This window comes from Neoarius graeffei, chromosome 9 (assembly GCF_027579695.1).
Source record: "Neoarius graeffei isolate fNeoGra1 chromosome 9, fNeoGra1.pri, whole genome shotgun sequence".
Taxonomy (NCBI): domain Eukaryota; kingdom Metazoa; phylum Chordata; class Actinopteri; order Siluriformes; family Ariidae; genus Neoarius; species Neoarius graeffei.
The window spans coordinates 63,206,659-63,229,481 of NC_083577.1; the positions used below are offsets into that span (position 1 = coordinate 63,206,659).

A 22,823-nucleotide genomic window follows, 5' to 3' on the forward strand; every position below is an offset into this window, starting at 1 on the left:
TCAAGACATGCTGCTTCAGAATATCCTATAAGATCAAACAAGAAAAAGAAAACTACAAGCTATCACGGAAGAAAGAAATCATCTCCTGGGTCCTAATGAAACGAGGTACCAAACAAGAAATTTCGACAAGAACAATCTTGTTCCAATGGTGAAGTTCGAGCAGAATTACTACAGGTCTTCATTCTTTCCAAGATCGATCGATCTGTGGAACAGCCTCCCAAGCGAAATGAAATGTCAACGGTCTCTGTACAAAGTCAAAACCTGCAGTAACTCTTTCTACTACACGAAACAAGCATTTTATCAAGCTCCATCAACTGTATTAGTCATTATATGTAGGTTGTTTCGACATTTTATATATCTCATTTTTATTTAGGTAGACACCCAAATTAAGATAGACTTTTTTTTTTTTTAGCTTAAATGAACTCCTTTAAAAAGTACAAATATTTATTCCTTTAAATTAGTGTATATATACATTTTTTTCTGGCGGCACAGTGGTGTAGTGGTTAGCGCTGTCGCCTCACTGCAAGAAGGTCCGGGTTCGAGCCCCGTGGCCGGTGAGGGTCTTTCTGTGTGGAGTTTGCATGTTCTCCCCGTGTCCGCGTGGGTTTCCTCCAGGTGCTCTGGTTTCCCCCACAGTCCAAAGACATGCAGGTTAGGTTAACTGGTGACTCTAAATTGAGCGTAGGTGTGAATGTGAGTGTGAATGGTTGTCTGTGTCTATGTGTCAGCCCTGTGATGACCTGGCGACTTGTCCAGGGTGTACCCCGCCTTTCGCCCGTAGTCAGCTGGGATAGGCTCCAGCTTGCCTGCGACCCTGTGGAACAGGATAAAGCGGCTAGAGATAATGAGATGAGATACATTTTTTCCTTTGTGGGAAGGGTTGTCAATTGGGACGAGAGTCCTGTTTCCTTTTCCAGTCACAATTTTTTTGTTTGTTTGTTTCATTGATTTTTGCTTGTGTATACAGATAATCCTTTTGGTTTGTAATAGTTTGCAACTGTGACAAATAAACTAAGCTGAAAATGAACAGAGATTATTTAAAAATGAAAATTGTTTTTTGTAATACTGTAGGAAGTTCACAAAAAAAAAAATTAAAAATCACCAGCCATTCGGCGAGACTGCATGTAAAACATTACTCTGGTGCCCTTTGGCTCTTGTGCAAACATTCATAATTTAAGAAATGAAATATTAAAACCCAGCTTGACTGGTTTAGGCATGTTATTAGTGTCAGTGGGAGGACTGTGGGAAGGTACAGTAAGTGTTCGGCTGTAACCAGTGCCTAACAAGAACAGAGGAGCCAATAGATACAAAGATGGACTAACTTCCTGAAATCTGCCAGTAGTTTGAACATGTCCTCATTAGACAGCTTGTTACTGTCCTGCCTGTAGATTGCAGAGAAACGTGCAGATTTATCCAGTGCCCCATTCGCATCCTTAAACAGAGGCCTGTAACAAGGAGAGAGAGGAACAGAGAGAAGAAAAGCATGAACAGAGCTTTCACCTGGATCCTGTAAGACGGAAGAGATGACGCATGCTCTCACACACAGCCTTCTTCTGGAGGTGTATCTGACATGTCTCATTGTATTAAAGGTCCCATGGCATGAAATTTTCACTTTCTGAGGTTTTTTAACGTTAAAATGAGTTCCTCTGACCTTCTTAAGTCACCCCAGTGGCTAGAAATGTCATAATGTGTAAACCAAACTATGCCCACCCTTTGTCAACATTTGAGAATGGCGCGTCAAAATGGCGCGTTGATAAACTCTTCCCTTTACTACGTCAGCAAGGGAGATGATCCCCACGACCCCCCCCCCCCCTCTGGATTCCCACCCACTGTATGGATTGCCCGCCCAGCTCAAAAGTTGCCACCATAGATACGTCACTTCAATTTTGTAGTGAGGAGACCATAGAGGACACAACAACATGACACCACCTAAGCGAGTGAAACATGGAAGTTGCGCTGTACATGGATGTGACAACACAGAAAGGAGTTTGTTTTTACTGCCGACGGGAGAACCCCTGAAGACGCAGTGGCTTAATTTTACTTACTCCAATAATACGCCGTCGAGTCTACCTAAGACGGTGTATGTTTGTCGGAAGCATTTTCCTGAGGAATGTTTCCACAACTTGGGACAGTACAGGGCAGGTTTTGCACATCAACTGTCACTGAAGCCTGGGTCCGTACCAAGCATCCCTGCCCTATCAGCCACAAACAGCAAACAAGTAAGTGTATAACTGTTAAGTCGTTTTGCCGTGTTTTAAAATTGGTGCGTTAGCCTTGCAATGGCTACATTAGCTGTGCAGCTAACCGCTTCCTGCGCTTCTGCTTCGGGGTCGGACTCCGGGTCAAAAGCGAAAGCTTGGACTGTTGCTTGACCTGCCATTGCTACTGTTCACACACAGGTAGCATGCCCGCAGCTTGGTCAAGCCCCTCCCCCCATGGCCCGCCCCCACCCTCTACCCTTCCCCGCCTCCATGCTTCTCATTAGCAAAACGACGCACTGGGAAAAGGGCTGAAACGGGGCTTTCTCCCAGGAGGCTATATCTACGTGCCAAGGGTTCATTTCGAGAAAGGCTGCGGATATAACATCCGGAAACCTCCACGAGCCCGTTTAAAGCATCAACAAACCACCATGCCATGGGTCCTTTAAAAAACAAACACTCTTGTTGCACTACAGTTACTTTCCTATTAGAATTAGCTGATTATAAAGGAGGTAACACTACATGAATGGAGCTGGAAAAGCTAAACTGAGGAGGAGCGAAGCCAAGCAGAGATCCTCGAACATGTGTTTTATCTCTATAGTCTGAGTCTGTATTGAAGAAGGGTGGGTGGTGGAGGGACTCGTGGTAGCGTTTCTCAAAGAGTCCAAGAATTCAAGCCTCACTTCTGATTTAAGGGAGAAGAAAAAAAAAACCCACACCTTTTCCTAATTACAAAAACAGCATAAAATGTCTGCTTCATTTGCCATAGAAAACAAGTGCAGGAATTTTCCATTGGGTCACTTGAGTAGCTCTTGTCTTATAGTTCCGAAAGCCTGAGAAGTGCATTTAAGTGTCGAGCACACACAAACATAGCTGACTTTTTCATTAATCTTGGAAAGCGAAGCATTTTTCTTACCTGGCTGCCCATGCAAATGGCATCCTGTATTGACCGAGCCTGCTACATGCTACTTTAGCGTTCTTCAGCACCTTCTGTGCTGTCTGAGAGAGGAGACAAGAAACCAGAAAATGAGTGGAGAGAGTGCATAACATTTCCATACAGACTGGGCTCTGATATAATTCCCAACTGTTCTCCTATTGTATATTCCCTATTTCTGTAAAACACACATGAGGGTTTCTCGGCTGTAGGCAACTGTCTTTCTGTACCGTTCGACATCACCTCAGATGTTATCAGAATATATTCAGAAATGCAAATATAAAGCCCACCGCACACCTTCCCGATTCGTTTACGATTTTGTCGGGCTGATTAAATCGCTTGCGAATCGTAAATGTGTGCGGGGGCACCTCGGAGCCGATTTCATCAGATCTCGGTTGCTCGATTCAGATCAAACTGGTCTTGATGTTTTCGGATGTGATCTCCTCATACGCAACACAATCGGTAGTGTGTGCGTTGTTACTACAATCTTAATCTTACGATAATTTTAAACAGCCAATTGGAGTGTCAGACATGTGGACCGCAGACTGGGAAGCACAATTTGTGTCACTTTGGGAAGCGTCCACCTGTCTTTATGACATTAGTTCACCTGATTACAGCAAACGGGAAAAGAGGAACGAGACCATGGCTGTAATCGTGTCAGCTTTGAAAATGCCTGGTAAAGTATTATAGCATTGTCAGCGGTACAGAAATCGCTTGTCCGGAATCCCAGAACAAGTTGAATTTTAAAGTGCATATTCTGGACCAATTTTGTGTTGTTTTTTTTACCGTATATGAAAGTATGTCCCTTTACACACTCATCCAGAAGGGTAATTTTGCACAAGGCCATCTGTCTACAGCAGAAAAAAAAAAATAAATAACAAAACACGTCTGGAAAAATCCCAAGGGAGTCTGGAGCCAGATTCGTGACGTCCCCTGCGGAAGCGCCAGCAGGCTGCGCGAGCTTTGCACGGTTTCAGTGCACAGCCTGTGTAGACCAAGCGCTCCCATTTCTCTCTCATTGTCCGGTCTTTTGGGAAACGATGAGTACTAATCCCATCAAGATTGGTGTTGCTACACCCTCCTACGATACATCTGTTAACCATTTTAATAATTACACGATAACGTTGAAGAAATTTGCAGAAAACCACCAGGTCGTTTTCTCATAAACAAACCAGCGCTGACGTAGGATTCAGAAGGAGGCGTCCCGCACGCGATGTCACGAAAATCAATGTTTGCCGGGAAATCCAAATGCCAAGTTTTTTCAGAGGTGGACCAATTTGCCTCAAATGCCTCGATTTCAACTGAATTTTTCTGGTATTGCGCAAGGTAAAAAAATTGCAGAGAATGCAGAATGTGACAGATATTTGACCAAAGTTTAATATAAAATAGGAGAATTACATTGATCTTGCTCCTGAATTTACCCGCGATATGCACTTTAAGAACGACTGAACAAATTAGAATCAATTCTTATTATTGATTTGTCTAGTTGGGATTATTATCCCTTTTCGATTCTAATATTCAAAATTTAATACTTCTCTATCTATCTATACACACACACTATATATATATCGTCTCTCGTCTCGTCTCGTCTTCTTCCGCTTATCCAGGACCGGGTCGCGGAGGCAGCAGTCTAAGCATGGAAGCCCAAACTTCCCTTTCCCCAGACACTCTATATATATATAGTACTATCATGTGATATCTTGAACACGTGACTATCTATTCGGGCTGAATGTGTACGATATCTCGCAAATGTGTGCAGGGAATTTTGAACCAATCAAATTGGGCCTGTATACTCGTAACCGATTGCCCGACACACGAAGCCCTGATGAAATCGGGAAGGTGTGCGCTGGGCTTAAGCGTGGGTGTTAAAATTTGTGAACTAGATCAACAGACTGACCAACTCACACTACCTTGGTGGAATCAGAACTTTTCATGTATGGCTCAGCACAGTGAGTTATTCCTCCCTGAAGAACTTTCTCAATCCGAGCCACCAGGAAGATATCTGGGTGTGGACACATCACAGAAAACACTCCCTACACACACACACACGCGCACACACAGGACAACATGTTTCGTGACTAGCAAGCTTGTCAAGCAATTCAGAACATCAAAGTGGGAGTAAAACACTTTATCCAAGTATGCCTAGTCATTTTATTCACAACAGTCCATTTAAATACACAGTTATGCCATATTGTGTAGTTATAGAACAGGTTTGCACTACAGGCATGGAATGTATTGTATTTCAGTGCATTTTTTTAGCATCTCCTTGCCACTGTGCATTAATGATTCTGAAAGGAGCGTCATGTGTGGAGTTCATGCAGACCATTAGATAATTTCAACTAGTTAGTAAAATGACACTAAATAATCACTACATTTTAAATAAAAGCTCGATCTTTTGTTAAAATACCGGACATGTCCATTCACATATTTATGTTGGAATTATTCTTGCCCATTGCTGTGTAGTCATGCCTATTCCTTTCTGTGGCAGTGGGGGCATGGTCAAGCGTCGGTCTGTGACCGGAGGGCGGAGTCAGGGAAGGTAAGTGGCAGAATCACTACGCCTGATGTGAATAAACCTGTGTTTGTGTGTCTTCCCAGCAACCGCGCCCTATATAAGGAGAGAGAGGGCAGAGGAAGGGAGCTCTCCCGCAACAGATGACTTGTGTGTGTGTGTGTGTGTGTGTGTGTGTGTGTGTGTGTGTGTGCGCGCGACTGGGAGAGTGTGGAAAGTTAAAAACTGAAAAGCTAAAATAAAAGAGTTTTGGAACTCAGTTCTGGCCTGCCGTACTTCTGTGCTCCACCCACCCGTACAAACTGTCTACAGTGGTGCCGAAACCCAGGAGCGAGCACAGAAGAGAACAGCCCCGTGGAGTCCTCCCCCTTCGCAGACCTGATCCACGCCCTCACCACGGCCCAACAGAGCCAGCACCAGGCGCTGCTCGCCCTCCGAAAGGAGCAAGAACAACGGTTCGAGGCCCTGGTGCTGGCGCAACAGAAGTACGGCAGGCCAGAACTGAATTCCAAAACTCTTTTATTTTAGCTTTTCAGCTTTTAACTTTCCACACTCTCCCAGTCGCGCGCGCACACACACACACACACAAGTCATCTGGTGCGGGAGAGCTCCCTTCCTCTACCCTCTCTCTCCTTATATAGAGCGCGGTTGCTGGGAAGACACACAAACACAGGTTAATTCACATCAGGTGTAGTGATTCTGCCACTTACCTTCCCTGACTCCGCCCTCCGGTCACAGACTGACGCTCGACCACGCCCCCACTGCCACACTTTCCAATCTGGAAGTAAGTGCTCCCAACCTGTCGGGGATACTGCAGAAAACTCTCTGGTAGGTCATTCTTTGTTTGCTGTGCTGCATCTGAAGCTCCATTAATGATCTGCGCACCAGAGCCTGGAATCATGACTCGTACTGACGGGTGGTTTAGGTCTACATGGAAATCTGCCGAGATCTTCCTACTGTTCTGAATATCAAACAGGGACAGTGTGATGAAGAACGGCTCCACCTGCCACATGCACAGGGAACAAAAAAAAACCAGATCATTACAATGACCTCCATGCTTCAGTTGTCAAATATATTAATTGAGGTATTATGGATTACGTTGGTGGTTGGGCCCTGCTCATTTTCTGCCACACAGCTCTGCAGGTTGAATGACAGGTCGTTGCATTTCACAAGAATCCGCTTCCCAAACTTCTCCTCGAAGGGTCTGATTTCTGGCTCGATCCCAGAGAAGTCCAACTTCTGTATGCAGACACATCCAGATATCTTAACAGCATCGACAAACTCATCTTCCAGTAATTTTAGAAAGACTCCTGCCTGGCTGTCAGACAGTTTTATTTGCTTATCTTGAGTCTGTTACCTGTGTGTCTACATCCAACGTGAAGAGCTTTAGCCGAGTTTCATTTCTCATCTTCGACTCGATATCTCTGGCGCTCTGAAGAACAGTACATTCAATGCATCACTGCACACTAGCCTAAGCACAACATTTCATAGTGAAGTTATCCATCCATCCAGCCATTATTTATACTGCTCATCCATTAAGGGTTACGTGGAAGCTGGAGCCAATCCCGGCTGAGTTCGGGTGAAAGGCGGGGTACACCCTAGGCAGGTCGCCAATCTATCACAGGCTTAACACTGAAACCAATAACCGTTCTCACACACATTCACACCTATGGGCAATTTAGAGTAGTCAGTTGACCTAATCCACATGTTTTTGGACTGTAGGAGGAAACTGCAGCATCAGGGAGAACATGCAAACTCCACACAGGAAGGCCCCAGTCAGCCGCGAGGTTCACACCCAGAACCCTTCTTGCTGTGAAGCGGCAGTGATGACCACTGCACCACCATGTGATTATCATCAAATGATAAATACATAACGACAAGAGTGCTGAAGAATGGGGCTGAAATTTAAAAACACATACTTGTCAACATGCATTTCTGATTAACAATTTGTGCAGGAAAGACCTCGGTCTAAAAGAGGTGGACAAAGTACCCAACTTCATTACTTAAGTCAAAGTACACATCCCACTGGTCAAATGTTCCTCCGATACAAGTGAAAGTTGTATAATCAAATTTTTATTTAAGTTCAAGTACTGAAGTACTCGCTTTTAAAAATACTTAAGTATTAAAAGTACATTTTCTGCCAACGCATGGTTGTATTATTGCCACAACGCTTACAATACCATACCGTTACCAAAGACAGAAATGTGAATTCACAAAATGAACGCATGCTGTGCCATCATGATGGTTTAACATTAAGCTAGCTAGTCAGTGAAGCTCCACCTGACATGCTAGCAAACTTTTTTCAAACTCGAAATCATATTGGGTAGCTAACGCTACTAGAAAATAAAGATTTCTACATTCTGTTTATGCTAAAGCATATTCATCTTGGCGTAACTCCATTTTTACATGCTAACAGTGTCCAAGTTAACTAGCTATGCGTAAACGTTAGCCGTGGACAAGGTTATGACAACTTGACGGGCAAATCCATAGAAAGTCATTTGACTAACCAGACCGCATGGCTACTGCAATGTTGTCGCTAGCTCTAAAAGGACAGACAACTTCGTTGCAAGCTTTCTCTTGGAATAAAACGTTTATATATCTCAGTATCCCTTAGCAAAAAGTAGTATACTTAAAGTTCATTTTGTAAAGTATTCTGAAGTGTAAGTATAAGTATATCAAGTGTACTACAGGCCATGTACTTCAAGTGTACTAGAAAGCATACTAATTTAATACTTCTTTGGACTAAATTGGAACATTTTAAGTTTATAAAAGTATACTTTCAAGTCCGTTTTAAGTTTACAAAAGTACACTTTCAAGTATACTCATTTATATACTATCAATGCACTTGATATATCCCTATTGTGTACTTGAAGTATATCATAAGTACACTTATTTATGTACTGCCATTGTACTAGTTATATACTGTAAGTATATTCATTTATATACTATCAATGTACTTGGTATATCCTTATTGTGTACTTGAAGTATATCATAAGTACACTTATTTATGTACTGCCATTGTACTAGTTATATACTGTAAGTATACAAGAGGGATATACCAAGTACATTTACAGTATAGATATAGTATAGATGAGAGTACTTAAAGAGTACTTTTGCTAACTTAAAAGTAACTTTGAAGTATACTTTTATAAACTTAAAATGTTCCAATTTAGTCCGAAGAAGTATTAAATTAGTATGCTTTCTAGTACACTTGAAGTACATGGCCTGTAGTACACTTGATATACTTATACTTACACTTCAGAATACTTTACAAAATGAACTGTAAGTATACTACTTTTTGCTAAGGGAAACCAGTATAAAAATGTCATATAGGCTTGCCATTGAAAAGTTGTGTGGGAAACTAAGTAACTGCTTTTGGTCTTACAACCGTTTTTTGGTTGATGGAGTTACGTACCACAGTAAAACCTATGACAGACTAAAGAAGAGATTCAACAGTGCTGCATACTTGAAAGATGGTACATTTTGTTGTATTATAGAATTGGTTGTTTTTAAACAAATATGTTCACATGAAATCTCTGCTTTTTGTCCATGTCGCAAACTATGTTGTGTTTTAGTTGACGTACTTAGTAAATCAGGCAGGCCTGTATGTAAAGATTCGCAAATAAATGTACAAAGTCATTTTGTATATGATGTTCAAAAAACTGAAACTGTTCATGCTGTCTCGCCTGACATGATCAAAACAAAACGTGTCCTTGTTGAAACAGCTGACACACTGTACATAACACCATTGCCAAACCCCTTTGAAAGGGACTAGTTAAATAAATAAAGTCAAGCCAAACTTTTTTCTGTTTTCCTGTTTTTGTGTATGATGAAGTGTAAGGTACATGAAGATAATGCAATTCAGTACACATAATGACTAAGTGTTAATCTCCAGAATTATAATAAGACATTAAACAAGACATGCATGTTGACGGTTGGGTTGGCTGGTAATGTTCATCATGTGCTGTTGAGTAAGGCTGCTGCAGAGGGGATGAAGGACTTTTTGTTTATAGTGGTACATTGTAGCGCCAGCCTGATGGGAGCAGTTGGAAGGAGTGATGGAGGGGGTGAGAGGGGCCCTCTGATCAGGTTGGATTCCCTAATCACTTACCAGCTGTATAGCTCAGCTAATGTAATATAAATTATAAATATAATATACATATAAAATATAATGTAATATAAATTATAAATATAATATATACATATAGTATAAATATATAAATTAAACGTTGAGTCAATTAATGAGTTGACCTTATTGTGCTCTTGAAGCAAGATATATGCTAAACATTCCTATTTTGTGGCAAAAAGATTTACAAAGTATACTTAGGTCCAAGTATAAGTTTTAGTATTAAAGTAATGTATAAGTGTAAGTCTTAGTATTGATATAGGTCTACTTATACTTTTTTATACTTGGTTCAGTATAAACCAAGTATACTTCCCTGTACTATGTTGTAAGTGTATCAAGAATTAGTTTATAAGAAGTAACCTTCAAGTACACTTCCTCGATTTTAGTATAAAATAAGTATACTTGTAGCACACTTGATTAAACTTCTTTTTGCTAAGGGATGCTTCCGCAGGTTGGACGGCGAGTATTTGTAGGCCATGATGTGGTTCGTTTTCGGCAAACAAAGCAAACGTTTAAAACGAAATGACTCTTTATTCCTGTCAGAAAACTGAAACATGGGTTCATGGGCTATGAGTGCGTGCGTTCCCCAGAAGAACCGCCTCCTTCCATTCTGCCATCAACTCATCGTGTTCAAATAATACTGCTGAGAAATCGCTGAACTTGATTTTATCCAGTCTATGGACGTGATGTGACCCTAGTGATTACTGATCGGCTGTCTCAGTGTCACCTGTGAAAAAAACAATCACATTTTGGAAAAAAAAAGAAAAAAACATCCACTTTCAAAGCTACTTCATAGTAACGAGGACCTTGACAGAAATGTAGTGGAGTAAAAAGTACGATATTTGCCTTTCAAATGTAGCGAAGTTAAAGTCAGAAGTTTCAAAAAAAATAATACTCAAGTATAGATACTCAAAAAGTGTACTTAAAGCATATACGCAGAGCCATGGCCTCACTTTCGTTTATAAATGCCTTGAGACCTCAAGAATGGCACAGGAATAGTTTTAAGCGCTAACAATAAATCTAATATCGTAATTTTTTACGATTAAAGTGATTTATATAGGTAGCGGTCCGACTGAATGACCTTGACGTCCGTAACGTCACAGCAGGAAGTCTATCGGTCTCATCGCCATTTCCGTTATACTAAAACACAGAGCTGACTGCAACTCCGATCCTCCATTTTGAGCTAATTTATCGCCATGTCATGTAGATGTGTTGCTGGCCGGTGCAGCAACACAACAGAAGGTGGATTTACGTTGCATTCATGGCCCAAGAATGTTCAAACTGCAAAGATTTGGACGTGTTTTGCGAGAAGTTCACGGGCACATTGGGCGGCTACGATGTGGTCTCTCCTCTGCTCTGCACATTTTACTGAAGACTCGTACGAAACTTCTGATCTGTTGAGGAGCGTTGGCTATAAGCCCATACTGAAAGAGGGTGCAGTACCAACAGTTAAAGAAAAATAAAAAAAGAAAAGTATTTATTTTATTTCATTTTTTTTAAAATGAGTTCAGTTGCACCAGTCCTCCTGGAGCGTGAGCCGAGGGTTGTTGCTAAAACCCGGGACGGAACATATCGCTCAGGCAGTGACCTCCCTGTGGTCGTTGCTAAAACCAGTGACATCCCGTACAGTCCCATGTTTTAGTAATTGCCTGAGCCGAGCAGTAATGGCGGAGTACTCAGTATAGAGAGAATGAGTGGAGCAGCCATCTTATTTCTAAACTGGATATTGCTGCCATCTTGCCCTTACGTGGAAGAAGTGAATGAACAGAGAACTGAAAGTCAGATTGTTTCAAAACAATCGGCCACAAGATCGGCCTTCAAGAAGCGAGAACACAGACGGGTAAGCTCCGACTCTCATTTGGATAAAAAAAAACAACAAAAACACAACTCGTTGTTTACCTGCATTTAGATTAATACATGTAACTTGTATTGTGTGTTTAAGTTATCGGTATAAGATTATTTAATTTGTTTCAGAATGTGATTGTCTCAGTTCATCTGATTATTTAATTAGCCTTTTACGTTTTATCAGTGAAAATGCATGCATGTACATGTATGTTGCATAAGTTATAACACCTATCCTGTTTTAATGAGAGTCAACCCACAATCAATGAAGTCAAATCAGTCTTAGTTGAGCAAGTCGGTAACGGGATTTCTTACTTTCACCATAAATTTTTATTTATATGACTTTGGTCTATAGCTGTAAAAGGCCTCGGCCTTAAAACCGGTTCCCGCTGTGACGTCACGCGCTCAGGGCTGGCTGGCTCAGCGGGGCAGCTTGAACGCCAAGAGTCAAGGATGGAGATACTATCCACTCAGAAATTTATTTAAAAATAAAGGTTCTGCGTACCTCTTTTAAGTACAGTACTCAAGTAAATGTACTTCATTACTGTCCACCTCTGCTGTCTAAACACAGCTGATTTACATTGCTAATTTCATTCTCATGCATGTCTACAGGCTGCCTATTTCGTGGTTCTTAAGTGGTGTGTTGCAATCCTTAAAAAGAAAAAAAAAATCAATGTTTTAATTTGAGTAGAGAGCGCTTTCATCGGGATGTGTTTATAATTTGGATCTATGGTTAGTAGCCCAAACAGAAAAATTCGATTTGCCTATTAAACGTGCTTTTCATAACACTGAGAACTGAAGCATGAGCCATAGTGTGTTTAATGTTACAAGGTACCAACAAAAGAACGTATAAACTTTCTAAGCTTAAGAGTCCAGAAAAAAAAAAAAAAAACCATACCCAGCCTTCCTGTTAGTTCAAAGCAGGACAAGTGAGACGGTTTAACATCCGAGCATGGGGATTACCACATTCTTATGGTGATGATACACGGGGCAACTTTTTGGGCAATGTTGCCGAGCAATGTTGCTGGGCAATTGCGTTTTGACTCTTTTCTATTGAGATTGGGCAACATTGTTTCTTTCTGAATGGTTTTGATAATCTCTGGCAACTTTTTGAGATAAGCCAATCAGAACGCGAGTATCGAGTCATGTGACCTCCGGTGAGGTTCGGATCAGAAATTTCAAACAAATATGGCGGCCGCTCAGTGTCAGTGGAGTGAAGAGATGGAGAGACTCCTCATCTGTTTTTACACCGGTAAGTTGTTATTTTAATATTCTATATGGAGGAATTTACCTCACCAAAGCTCTAAAAAACAACAGACAGCTTGATTAAATGGTCACAGCAAAAATTAAGACATCGATTTTTTTTTTTTTTTAGCTAACTGTAAACTGCCGTTGCTAACTGTTGTTGCCCATTGTTAGTTGCCCTGAAAAGTTGCCCTGTGTCTCACCTAGTTGCCCGTTGCCAGCAACGTTGCTCGGCAACATTGCCCAAAAAGTTGCCCCGTGTATCATCACCATTACTGTCGCTTGCAGTATTTTAGCCGTGGATGGTTTTTGCAAGTTAATGATACGAAAGAGCCACTGCTCCACAGTCGTAGTGCTGGCCATTTAAGCAAACTAGACCTACCTGAAAGCTGTCCATACTCCCAGTAGAGCTGTCAGTCTTCCCCAGTTCATCATCTACAGAGGAGAGAAACAAACAGCTTTTTTATCAACATGGCTCACATCCAGATCACAAGAAGTAAATTATAGTTAATGACAGATAAATTCCTGGAGTGAGAATGTCATAGTAGCCTCTTAAACAGACCAAATAATACACGTGGACCACTGAGGAAAAATAAACCAAAATATATGCCTGGGATATTTCACTGCTCTGGAGAGCAGGGATATGTGATTCTGTGTAGGGGTTCATAATGGAGTTGGATGTGTTTGTGTGTTATCAGCTGTCATGTCAGGAGTGGTGGTTGTCTGGGTGGTCCGATAATGAAAGCCTACGTAGTCAGACAGACACACAAACCGTCATGTAGGTCTCCATTCCTCTTCTCTTGCATGGCGAGCTCAAAGCTGCTGTGAAGTATTTTGTTCAGCGTGCTGATCCACTCCTCCATCTCGCTTTCAGAGTCAGCGGCCAACAGATATGCACTCTTATCCTGCATCTTCAGTTCAAATGCAAACCTGCGCACCTTATTATTCTACACAGGGAAAGACAAGGCGGCTTCAGATTACCTTAAAAAGTCATGTGTTAGAGGTTTACTAAATTAATGATCACAAATGGAACCTGGCCAAAGATTCTGCTTTGCTTATGGGTGTGAAGTGTGGGTTGGAAAAGCGTCCGTAGCCTTTTCCAAAACGCACAAAGAGAAGCCTGAGGGGAACGTTCTCTCTCTGACTGATATATGAATTATATTATTTTGCATGGGTGAACTTTACAACTGAGCGAGAACAAAACATCTCTGCTTCAGAATCAATTACTTGACGAGCAGACCACGGGTGGAGAGTTGATCTGTGGTTTGATTCGTGCCGCTGAGTGAGAGAAACAAATTATATTTCCATTTCTAATTAACACATCCACTTGATCCACAGTAATGTTTGGTAACACTTTAAATTCCAGCTCTGATTTGGTACGTCTGTAAATTTGCTGTGTGAGACAAAGACATCTAGGCGTGCAAACAACCAGACAGAAAACAGGTGAAAATATTTCCATGTGGACGACAAAAGAGCTACTGGCTGCCAAAAACACTGCTTAAAGGGATCAGACAGAACTCTTACGATAAGGACGAGGAATATTAAGCAAGCCAGAGGATGTCAAGGACAAGCACGGGGACCACGGAGGTGGAAATAGTAGCAGAGCTTCGCTAGCACATCTGTATACGTGGCAGCTCTCAATTCCTCTCCTTCAGTTCATAAGAATGAAAACCCGGAGTCATAACTCCGCAAGGTCAATCCTAAGCTTGGGTTACTGCGAAGTTTCACGTTCTCCCCATGCGTATGTAAATTTCCTCTGGGTTCTCCAGTTCCCTCTCACCTCCTACCTCACAAAAACATGCCAGTAGGTGGATTGGCTACTCTAAATTCCCTAGGGGTGTGTGTGTATGCGTGCGTGGTGCCCGGTGACGGAGTGGCATCCCATCCAGGGTGAATTCCTGCCTTGCACCCGGTGTTCCTGGGATGGGCTCTGGATATACAGTACCAAGACCCTGAACAGGATAAAGTGTTTCCTGAAGATGGATGACTGAATAAATTGTCAAATGTGCAGCTATATGTGCACGTCCACCATAATCGCAACATCCTTTTGCAATGGATGAATAAATAAATTAATTACAAAAGGGGCGGCACGGTGGTGTAGTGGTTAGCGCTGTCGCCTCACAGCAAGAAGGTCCGGGTTCGAGCCCCGTGGCCGGCGAGGGCCTTTCTGTGCGGAGTTTGCATGTTCTCCCCGTGTCCGCGTGGGTTTCCTCCGGGTGCTCCGGTTTCCCCCACAGTCCAAAGACATGCAGGTTAGGTTAACTGGTGACTCTAAATTGACCGTAGGTGTGAATGGTTGTCTGTGTCTATGTGTCGGCCCTGTGATGACCTGGCGACTTGTCCAGGGTGTACCCCGCCTTTCGCCCGTAGTCAGCTGGGATAGGCTCCAGCTTGCCTGCGACCCTGTAGAACAGGATAAAGCAGCTAGAGATAATGAGATGAGATGAATTACAAAAGGCTGTTGTTCATGCGTCTGTTCTTGGGGAGCTCTCAGTAACAGGATGGCACGTAACCTTTTTCCTACAGTACTACAAAAATAAAACTGAATTCTATGGAAAAAGAGATGCATCAGAAAAATGGTGAAACTTTTACCATAGAGAAGCCATGGCCTAATGATTAGAGAAGCAGCTTTGGGACCCAAAGGTTGCTGGTTCAATTCCCTAGATCAGCAGGAATGGTTGACGTGCCCTTGAACAAGGCACCTAACCCCCAACTGCTCCCCAGGCTGCTCTGGGTATATTGTACACCGCTCTGGATTAAAGTGTCTGCTAAATGTTCTTTTCACCTAGTCGTTCTTTTTCACTGTTCTGCCAGGTTTCTTAATATGTTTATTATTTTCGAAAGCATTCCTCAGTGAGTGCCTTTAACTCGGTGAAGCATTATCTACCCCAGCCGAGCTGCAAATATGAGACAGGCAATCGGTCTCCATGTTAGTACTTGGAGTGGGAGTGTTTCAGTACTAAGTTCACAATTGGAGGACATTCTTGAGACAACTTGGCTCGTTAAAGCCAGACTGAGGGAGGGCTAGACTGTGCGTATGCTGCTCGAGGGAACAGCATTTGCTAAAGTTGTTTGTTCAGGGCTTGAACATCAGATTCTCTCATCACTGGGCTACCAACTAGACTAATTACACAGACAGGACATATGGTGGACGTACACATATATCTGCACATTTGCCAATATCTGATAGCAATCAGACAACAATAGCTACAGAAGAAAAAAAATCTAATGGGAGTAAAAATAGACCAAGAGGAAATAAGCGTGAAGAAAATAGCACCAACATGGACCCGTCTTCTGCGTCTGCTCTTTCTCTTGTACTTCTTCCTCACAACTGCACAACTTGGTTCTGTCACATGCAAATATTTCTGCCAGTTTAAAGGCTGTATTTACGATTAAATTCACCATAACAGAGCACACACTGCAAAAAATAAAAATCTTAGGAAGTTTATTTGTCTATTTTCAAGTCAAAACATCTAGCCACCCTTATTATAAGACATAATTGCCCAACAAGCAAAATCTCATTTAGCTAGAAAGGCTAGTTTTTAGACAGTCCATCTTGAAAATCTTGTATAGACAAAATGTCTTGAAAAAGTCTTATTTGGAGCACCTTTGACAATAAAACAAGTTTTTTTTTTAAAACAAGTAAGTACATTTTGGACATTTGTCAAATGCGGTTCATCTTGTTTCAAGAAAAAAAAAAACAAAGTATGCTTGTGTTGGGAATAAATGAACTTTACTGAAATCTTTGAATCTTTCATTACAATTCAACTCCACCTTACATATCCTAAGTTTACTGCGACTGTTTTCTCAGTCATTCAGATTGAGCTCCTTCTAGATGCTGTACAGACTCTAGACCAGACAAGTGCCTTCAAAAAGGCTATGAGTGAGTGGAGGGCGTTTTAGTGAGGTCTTTTTGGAATGCTGTGAGTTAAGTTCAGTGGTTTTTTTTTGTTTGGTTGGGTTTTTTTTTGTGCCTGATCTTGTAAACCCCTTGTACATATGAATAGCCCCCAAAATGCACTGTTGCTTTGGCGTTGTGTAAGCACTGTAAGTCAAAATGCGTAGACTTTTTATTAGTATTATTTTTTTGGTGCCTGAGGTCCTGGGGAAGTGGAATCTTAAGAGATGTTTTAATGTTTGAATGTTGAAATGGGAAAAAAAATAAACTTGTCGCAATGCTACACATGTCGTCAACTTGATTCAAGATAGTCTCTGGTCTCATATCTAGAGTATTTTACTAATTACAGGTCACAAAAGGAGAATCTTTTAAGCTAGCAATGCTTAGTTGTAGAATTTAACAATCCTAATATTAGTATATTTATCTTAAATTCAGTTTTTACTGCTAAGACATTGTCATGAATTTAAGTGAAATACCCTTAAAATGAAATAAATAAAAATGACTTGAATGGCTAAATGTAAGAAGTACGATCTTGTTATAAGAACTATTTTGAGTTAATCAGATCTCGCATAATAAGTTCCCCAATCTAATTTTGGAATTATTTAATCTAAAAACAGGTTAGATTTTTCATCTTACTTTAAGAACTCTTACCAAGTCAAATTTGACTAGTTCCATTGGCAGATTTTTTTCACCTGATTCAAGCAAATATGCTTTGTTTTAATCTTTTATTTCTTATTTTTGAAAGGCCATTTTTTGCAGTGCATTAGCTGTATTTGTTTGTAGCAAGTCTTAAATAAGATCAACCTCAGAAAAATGTTATGTTCGGGCAAAGATCAAGAAAGACAGTGCTAACGCAACTAAAGACTGAAACTATTAAAGAGACAATGCAATATTCCAATACTGAAACCACTGATGTACTCTCCATATGGATATCACATCTGTTTCCATACGACTAGTGCACCATTCCAGATAAAGCACTCTAATTTAACTCTAGACTGGAGATGGATGGTATGTTCCTCTGTACGTGAAAACCTGAACTCTCTTGCACGCACACACACACACACACACACACACACACACACACAAAGTATTCACCTCTAAAGGAAAGCCGAAAGTGTCAGAGCTCACATTTATAGCATAGGCACTGACAAATACAGTTATTCTCTATCACACTGCTTTTCTCGTACCTGAACCACACCCATGCAGGAATCTAGGAAGATGGTTCCTTTGGGCTCCTTGGAGATCTTTTCGTCCTTGTAGAAGTACAGGTTATAAGAGCCATCTCCTAATTGTGTGAGATGGAAGTACCTCCTTTTGAACGACTGAAACAAAGTATTAAAACAAAATGCTTACTTGACTGAAAGGATATCTTTTTACAATCTAACCTCTAGCCACTGCATCTGTGAAACTGATCACAGACTTTAGCACAGCGAGAAAAGAACAGAGAGGTCTTTTACTTTTACTTATGATGGGAGTCGAAGGACAGTTGTTGAAGCAGTCAAAAAAAAACATTTAAATGAACTGCAAAACACTTTTGTAAAATGCTTTTATAAAATTTTCAGTCTAAGGTATTTGTAAATTAAGCTTCAAATCTGGATAATTAGTGTTTCTAGAGAGAAGTTGTTCCCAGCAGTGTTTTGGGGTTCTGAGACAGTGATGGCTCAAGAGTTTAAGGATCTGGGTTACTGATAGGAGGGTTGGGGTTTCGAGTCCCAGCACCACCAAGCTGCTACTGGGTTAAGGCCCTCAACCCTATTCAGTCAACTTATTCACATATACCCCTTTTCCACCAAATCAGTTCCAGGGCTGGTTCGGGGCCAGTGCTGGTGCTGGTTCACAACTCGTTCAACTTGCGAGCCAGCTGAGAACCAGTTTGTTTTTTTGTCGCTCGCGGTGCTAAGAGAAGACACGTCATTACGTCGCTGTATACGTCAGTTACGTCGTTGTATACGTCATTACGTCGCTGTATACGTCAGTTACGTCGCTACGTTTGCATAAACCTTGGCGCGAATATCGAAGCAAAAACAACGCGGAAGAAGCAGCAGCAGCAACAACAACAATAATAATAATAATAATGCATGACTTCGCATTTGTACAGCTGCTGCTTCTCGTCGCTTAAAAATGGCGATCTTTCACGGTCTTGTTATTGTTGTCGGTCTTAACAACTCTGCCCCCCCCGCTGACGTAAGCGGTTCTTTCCTCTGGCCCAGCAGAGAGTTGGTGCTAGCCTGGAACCGGTTTTTCTGGCCCCAGAGCCAGTTCTTTGTCAGTGGAAACAGAAAACCCGGTTCCAAACTAAGCACTGGCCCCGAACCAGCCCTGGAACTGCTTTGGTGGAAAAGGGGCAATTGATGTCACATACAGGTAGAAGTGGGAAAAAGATGTACATATTGATGTGTGGTTCTGATAAAGATCGCAAAGTAACCAAGAGTTGCGGTCTCGAATTCGCACTGCGCACTATACTCACTTAGCTCTTTGAAGTGGATGGAATTCAACTGCTGTAAGAGTTTCAGTTCAGCAGGTTTTCTGTTCTTTTCTCAGAGGACCTGCTGAAATTATTCACTGTGGTAACTACAGATGTAGCAGATGTCGCCACAGTGGCTAAAGCTGGGCTGATTTGCTGAAACTGTACTTTTGTGCTCTAAAGCACACAAAGGGAAAACTGCGGTCCAGTTGGTTTAATTCCCCCCCCGCCACTCAAATGTATTTTTTTTTTTATTTGATTACAATTCCAGTGCACTGCAATCCTGCAGTCATTCAATACCTCTACTCTGTGCAAAAACATAAGCACGACTAAAGTCCATACACCTGATGCAGTAAACACAATCTTCTATGCATCGCATTATGTATTAATGCCTGTATTTATCCCGTCTTGCTGTAACAGGGCTACACCAGTTAAACACTACGTTTCGTGAAAGATTACTGGATATAGATCAGATCAGAAAGATAAGCACATAATAGGAAAAGTAAATTTGTTGCTAATACATTGCTGTTAAGCCTAGCTCACAACCGGACGTACGATTTTTTGGCCGTGCGATTTTTGGCGTTTCCCAAATCGCTGCGTTTTTTTTTTGTTCGTGGAGAAAGACGCATGTTGGCTGTAAGTTTGTCTTGCAACCTGAAAAAAACGTAAGCGCCCGTAGAGTTTGTTTGACATGACAAAGAACCTCTGCGGCCGGTCTACGGCTCGAAAATCAGTACGTCACACGCGCGCCCTCCATGCGTTTCACGCGCACCCTCCGTGCGTTTCTTGCACGTAGACCGGCCGTAGGAGCACGTACGGCCGGTTGTGACCGAGGCATTATATCTATATCTATATGAAAGAGCTTGCTATGTTGCAGTTTTTGGATGTCCCTAACCGTGAAATTTCCCCCACAGAATGAATTTGATTTGGTGTGAAAATGGATTGTGTGTAAATATTTAGGATTCCAGTTCTGGATAAGTCTCTCATAGCCTTGTTTTGCTTTATGGGTGCAATTATACATGGAAAATCTCACCAGCGAAAGAAGATGATCTTCCATAATTGTACTTCGCCCCATTTAAGTCTGTTTTAGGTTTTACTATAATTTGTCCAAGGTAAGACGAGCGGTATTCAAGTGCGTGCATGTATGTGTTTATATTATAATGGTAAGTATCTAAAAGCAAACTACAGCATGCAGCCCCCAAGCCACTATTTAAGACCTAATGAGCCAAAAACCTTGTCCGTTCCTGCTCTAGAGGAAAGAGCATTGAGTACGGCCAGTTTCGTACTGAGTGTGGTGTATGAAGATGTCTCACCCTCATAGTGACACTGATCGCACTGTTCATGTTGCCTTTGTAAAGCCAGCCTTGCTTACTAACACCTCCCTTCTGAGAGCCCAAGGAAGCGGTGTCCTACACACACACACACACACACACACACACGGGAAGAAGAGAATGAGTTTTGTGATGTGGCTCCAGCTCTCCTCTGTTTGATCTTGCAGCTAAAGTAAATGTTAGGAGAACAGGGATTCATTGGGAAAGGAATCCAGATCCCTCACCCCTGTCCAGAAAAAACACTGATAAATATAAATAAACCACTGTACTGGAAAGAACGATCTCTCAGGCAGCAGGATCATATCTGAAGCTTTAACAGAAAAAAAAACATGCATACAGTAAACCCATCATCATCATCATCATCTCCTCCGTCAGATATCAGTTAAAGGTTAGTACCATTACAATTGAAATCTCACCAGTACATACTGACAGCACTGTACAGTAAATATTGAATATACACATCCCAAAATCTGCATATACAGATGACTAAAAATGTATTAGAAAAATGATCCTAAAGCCAGTGCAGCCAAAGCTTTAGTTGTATCTACCTTTTTTTTTCTACACTTAAAGGAACAGTCCACCGTACTTCCATAATGAAATATGTTCTTCTCTGAATTGAGACGAGCTGCTCCGTACCTCTCCGAGCTTTGCGCGACCTCCCAGTCAGTCAGACGCAGTCAGACGCGCTGTCACTCCTGTTAGCAATGTAGCTAGGTTCAGTATGGCCAATGGTATTTTTTGGGGCTGTAGTTAGATGCGACCAAACTCTTCCGCGTTTTTCCTGTTTACATAGGTTTATATGACCAGTGACATGAAACAAGTTCAGTTACACAAATTGAAACGTGGCGATTTTCTATGCTATGGAAAGTCCGCACTATAATGACAGGCGTACTAACACCTTCTGCGCGCTTCGGCAGCGCATTGATACGGAGCTCAGATATCAATGCGCTGCCGAAGCGCGCAGAAGGTGTTAGTACGCCTGTCATTATAGTGCGCACTTTCCATAGCATAGAAAATCGCCACGTTTCAATTTCATCTCATTATCTCTAGCCGCTTTATCCTTCTACAGGGTCGCAGGCAAGCTGGAGCCTATCCCAGCTGACTACGGGCGAAAGGCGGGGTACACCCTGGACAAGTCGCCAGGTCATCACAGGGCTGACACATAGACACAGACAACCATTCACACTCACACCTACGGTCAATTTAGAGTCACCAGTTAACCTAACCTGCATGTCTTTGGACTGTGGGGGAAACCGGAGCACCCGGAGGAAACCCACGCGGACACGGGGACAACATGCAAACTCCACACAGAAAGGCCCTCGCCAGCCCCGGGGCTCGAACCCAGGACCTTCTTGCTGTGAGGCGACAGCGCTAACCACTACACCACCGTGCCGCCACGTTTCAATTTGTGTAACTGAACTTGTTTCATATCACTGGTCATATAAACAGGAAAAACGCGGAAGAGTTTGGTCGCATCTAACTACAGCCCCAAAAAATACCATTGGCCATGCTGAGCCTAGCTACATTGCTAACAGGAGTGACAGCGCGTCTGACTGACTGGGAGGTCGCGCAAAGCTGGGAGAGGTACGGAGCAGCTCGTCTCAATTCAGATAAGAGCATATTTCATTATGGAAGTACGGTGGACTGTTCCTTTAAGATGTGAGCACAATGAGAAACAGAAAATGCATTTCCCGGCCTCCCATTAAGTCTTATCAGGACAAGATACTGTAAGTAAAAGCTTGTGAAAGACTCCCCTTTGGTACTGTTTTACTAAATGAACCACAAATCCAACAAAGAAACTCACATTTAAATTATAACCACGCATATTTGCTATGGACGGAAAGGTTAAACAGTCAGCTAAATGGCTGAGTATTGCTGCTTGTTAGAAAAATAAGGTTTTAACATGACATCTTTGTATGGCTGGCATCAAATAACCAAGCCTGGATGACACCCTGTCATGGCTGACTGCTTGCTTTGAGGTTAGCCGTTGACCGTCCAGTGTCTGTATGCTTTAAATATATGCCTACACATTCTCTTTAGCGCATTGTACAGACTGGTGCAGCCATGTTATCCTTATCATCAGCCCAATTTGAGAAAGAATTATTATTACTCACTATGAAGAAGTCTGCAATACCAGTTTCTCTCTCGTACCAAAGTGGGTTGTTTGTATTAAATAATGCTTAAAACCATTGAACATGGTCAGTCTGAAAAGGCCCAATCAGCTGTTTGCTGTAGCTGATTAATGAAACGGGATACCCCGTGTCTGCTGGGTT

General features: G+C 41.9%; 1 protein-coding gene across 2 annotated transcripts in view; it reads right to left on the reverse strand.

Moving 5' to 3' along the window:
* Window positions 1-22,823, reverse strand: part of LOC132891930 (dedicator of cytokinesis protein 9-like) — a 262,272-nt gene that overhangs the window by 73,545 nt on the left and 165,904 nt on the right. For both annotated transcript variants that reach the window (XM_060930066.1, XM_060930065.1), the window contains exons 6-15: window positions 20,533-20,628; window positions 17,943-18,077; window positions 13,630-13,804; window positions 13,240-13,292; window positions 7,002-7,076; window positions 6,743-6,883; window positions 6,444-6,647; window positions 5,043-5,165; window positions 3,115-3,197; window positions 1,323-1,445 (exon numbers count right to left, since the gene is read on the reverse strand). In XM_060930066.1, coding sequence (XP_060786049.1) covers window positions 1,323-1,445; window positions 3,115-3,197; window positions 5,043-5,165; window positions 6,444-6,647; window positions 6,743-6,883; window positions 7,002-7,076; window positions 13,240-13,292; window positions 13,630-13,804; window positions 17,943-18,077; window positions 20,533-20,628 — 1,208 coding nt within the window. The remainder of the gene's footprint in view (window positions 1-1,322; window positions 1,446-3,114; window positions 3,198-5,042; window positions 5,166-6,443; window positions 6,648-6,742; window positions 6,884-7,001; window positions 7,077-13,239; window positions 13,293-13,629; window positions 13,805-17,942; window positions 18,078-20,532; window positions 20,629-22,823) is intronic.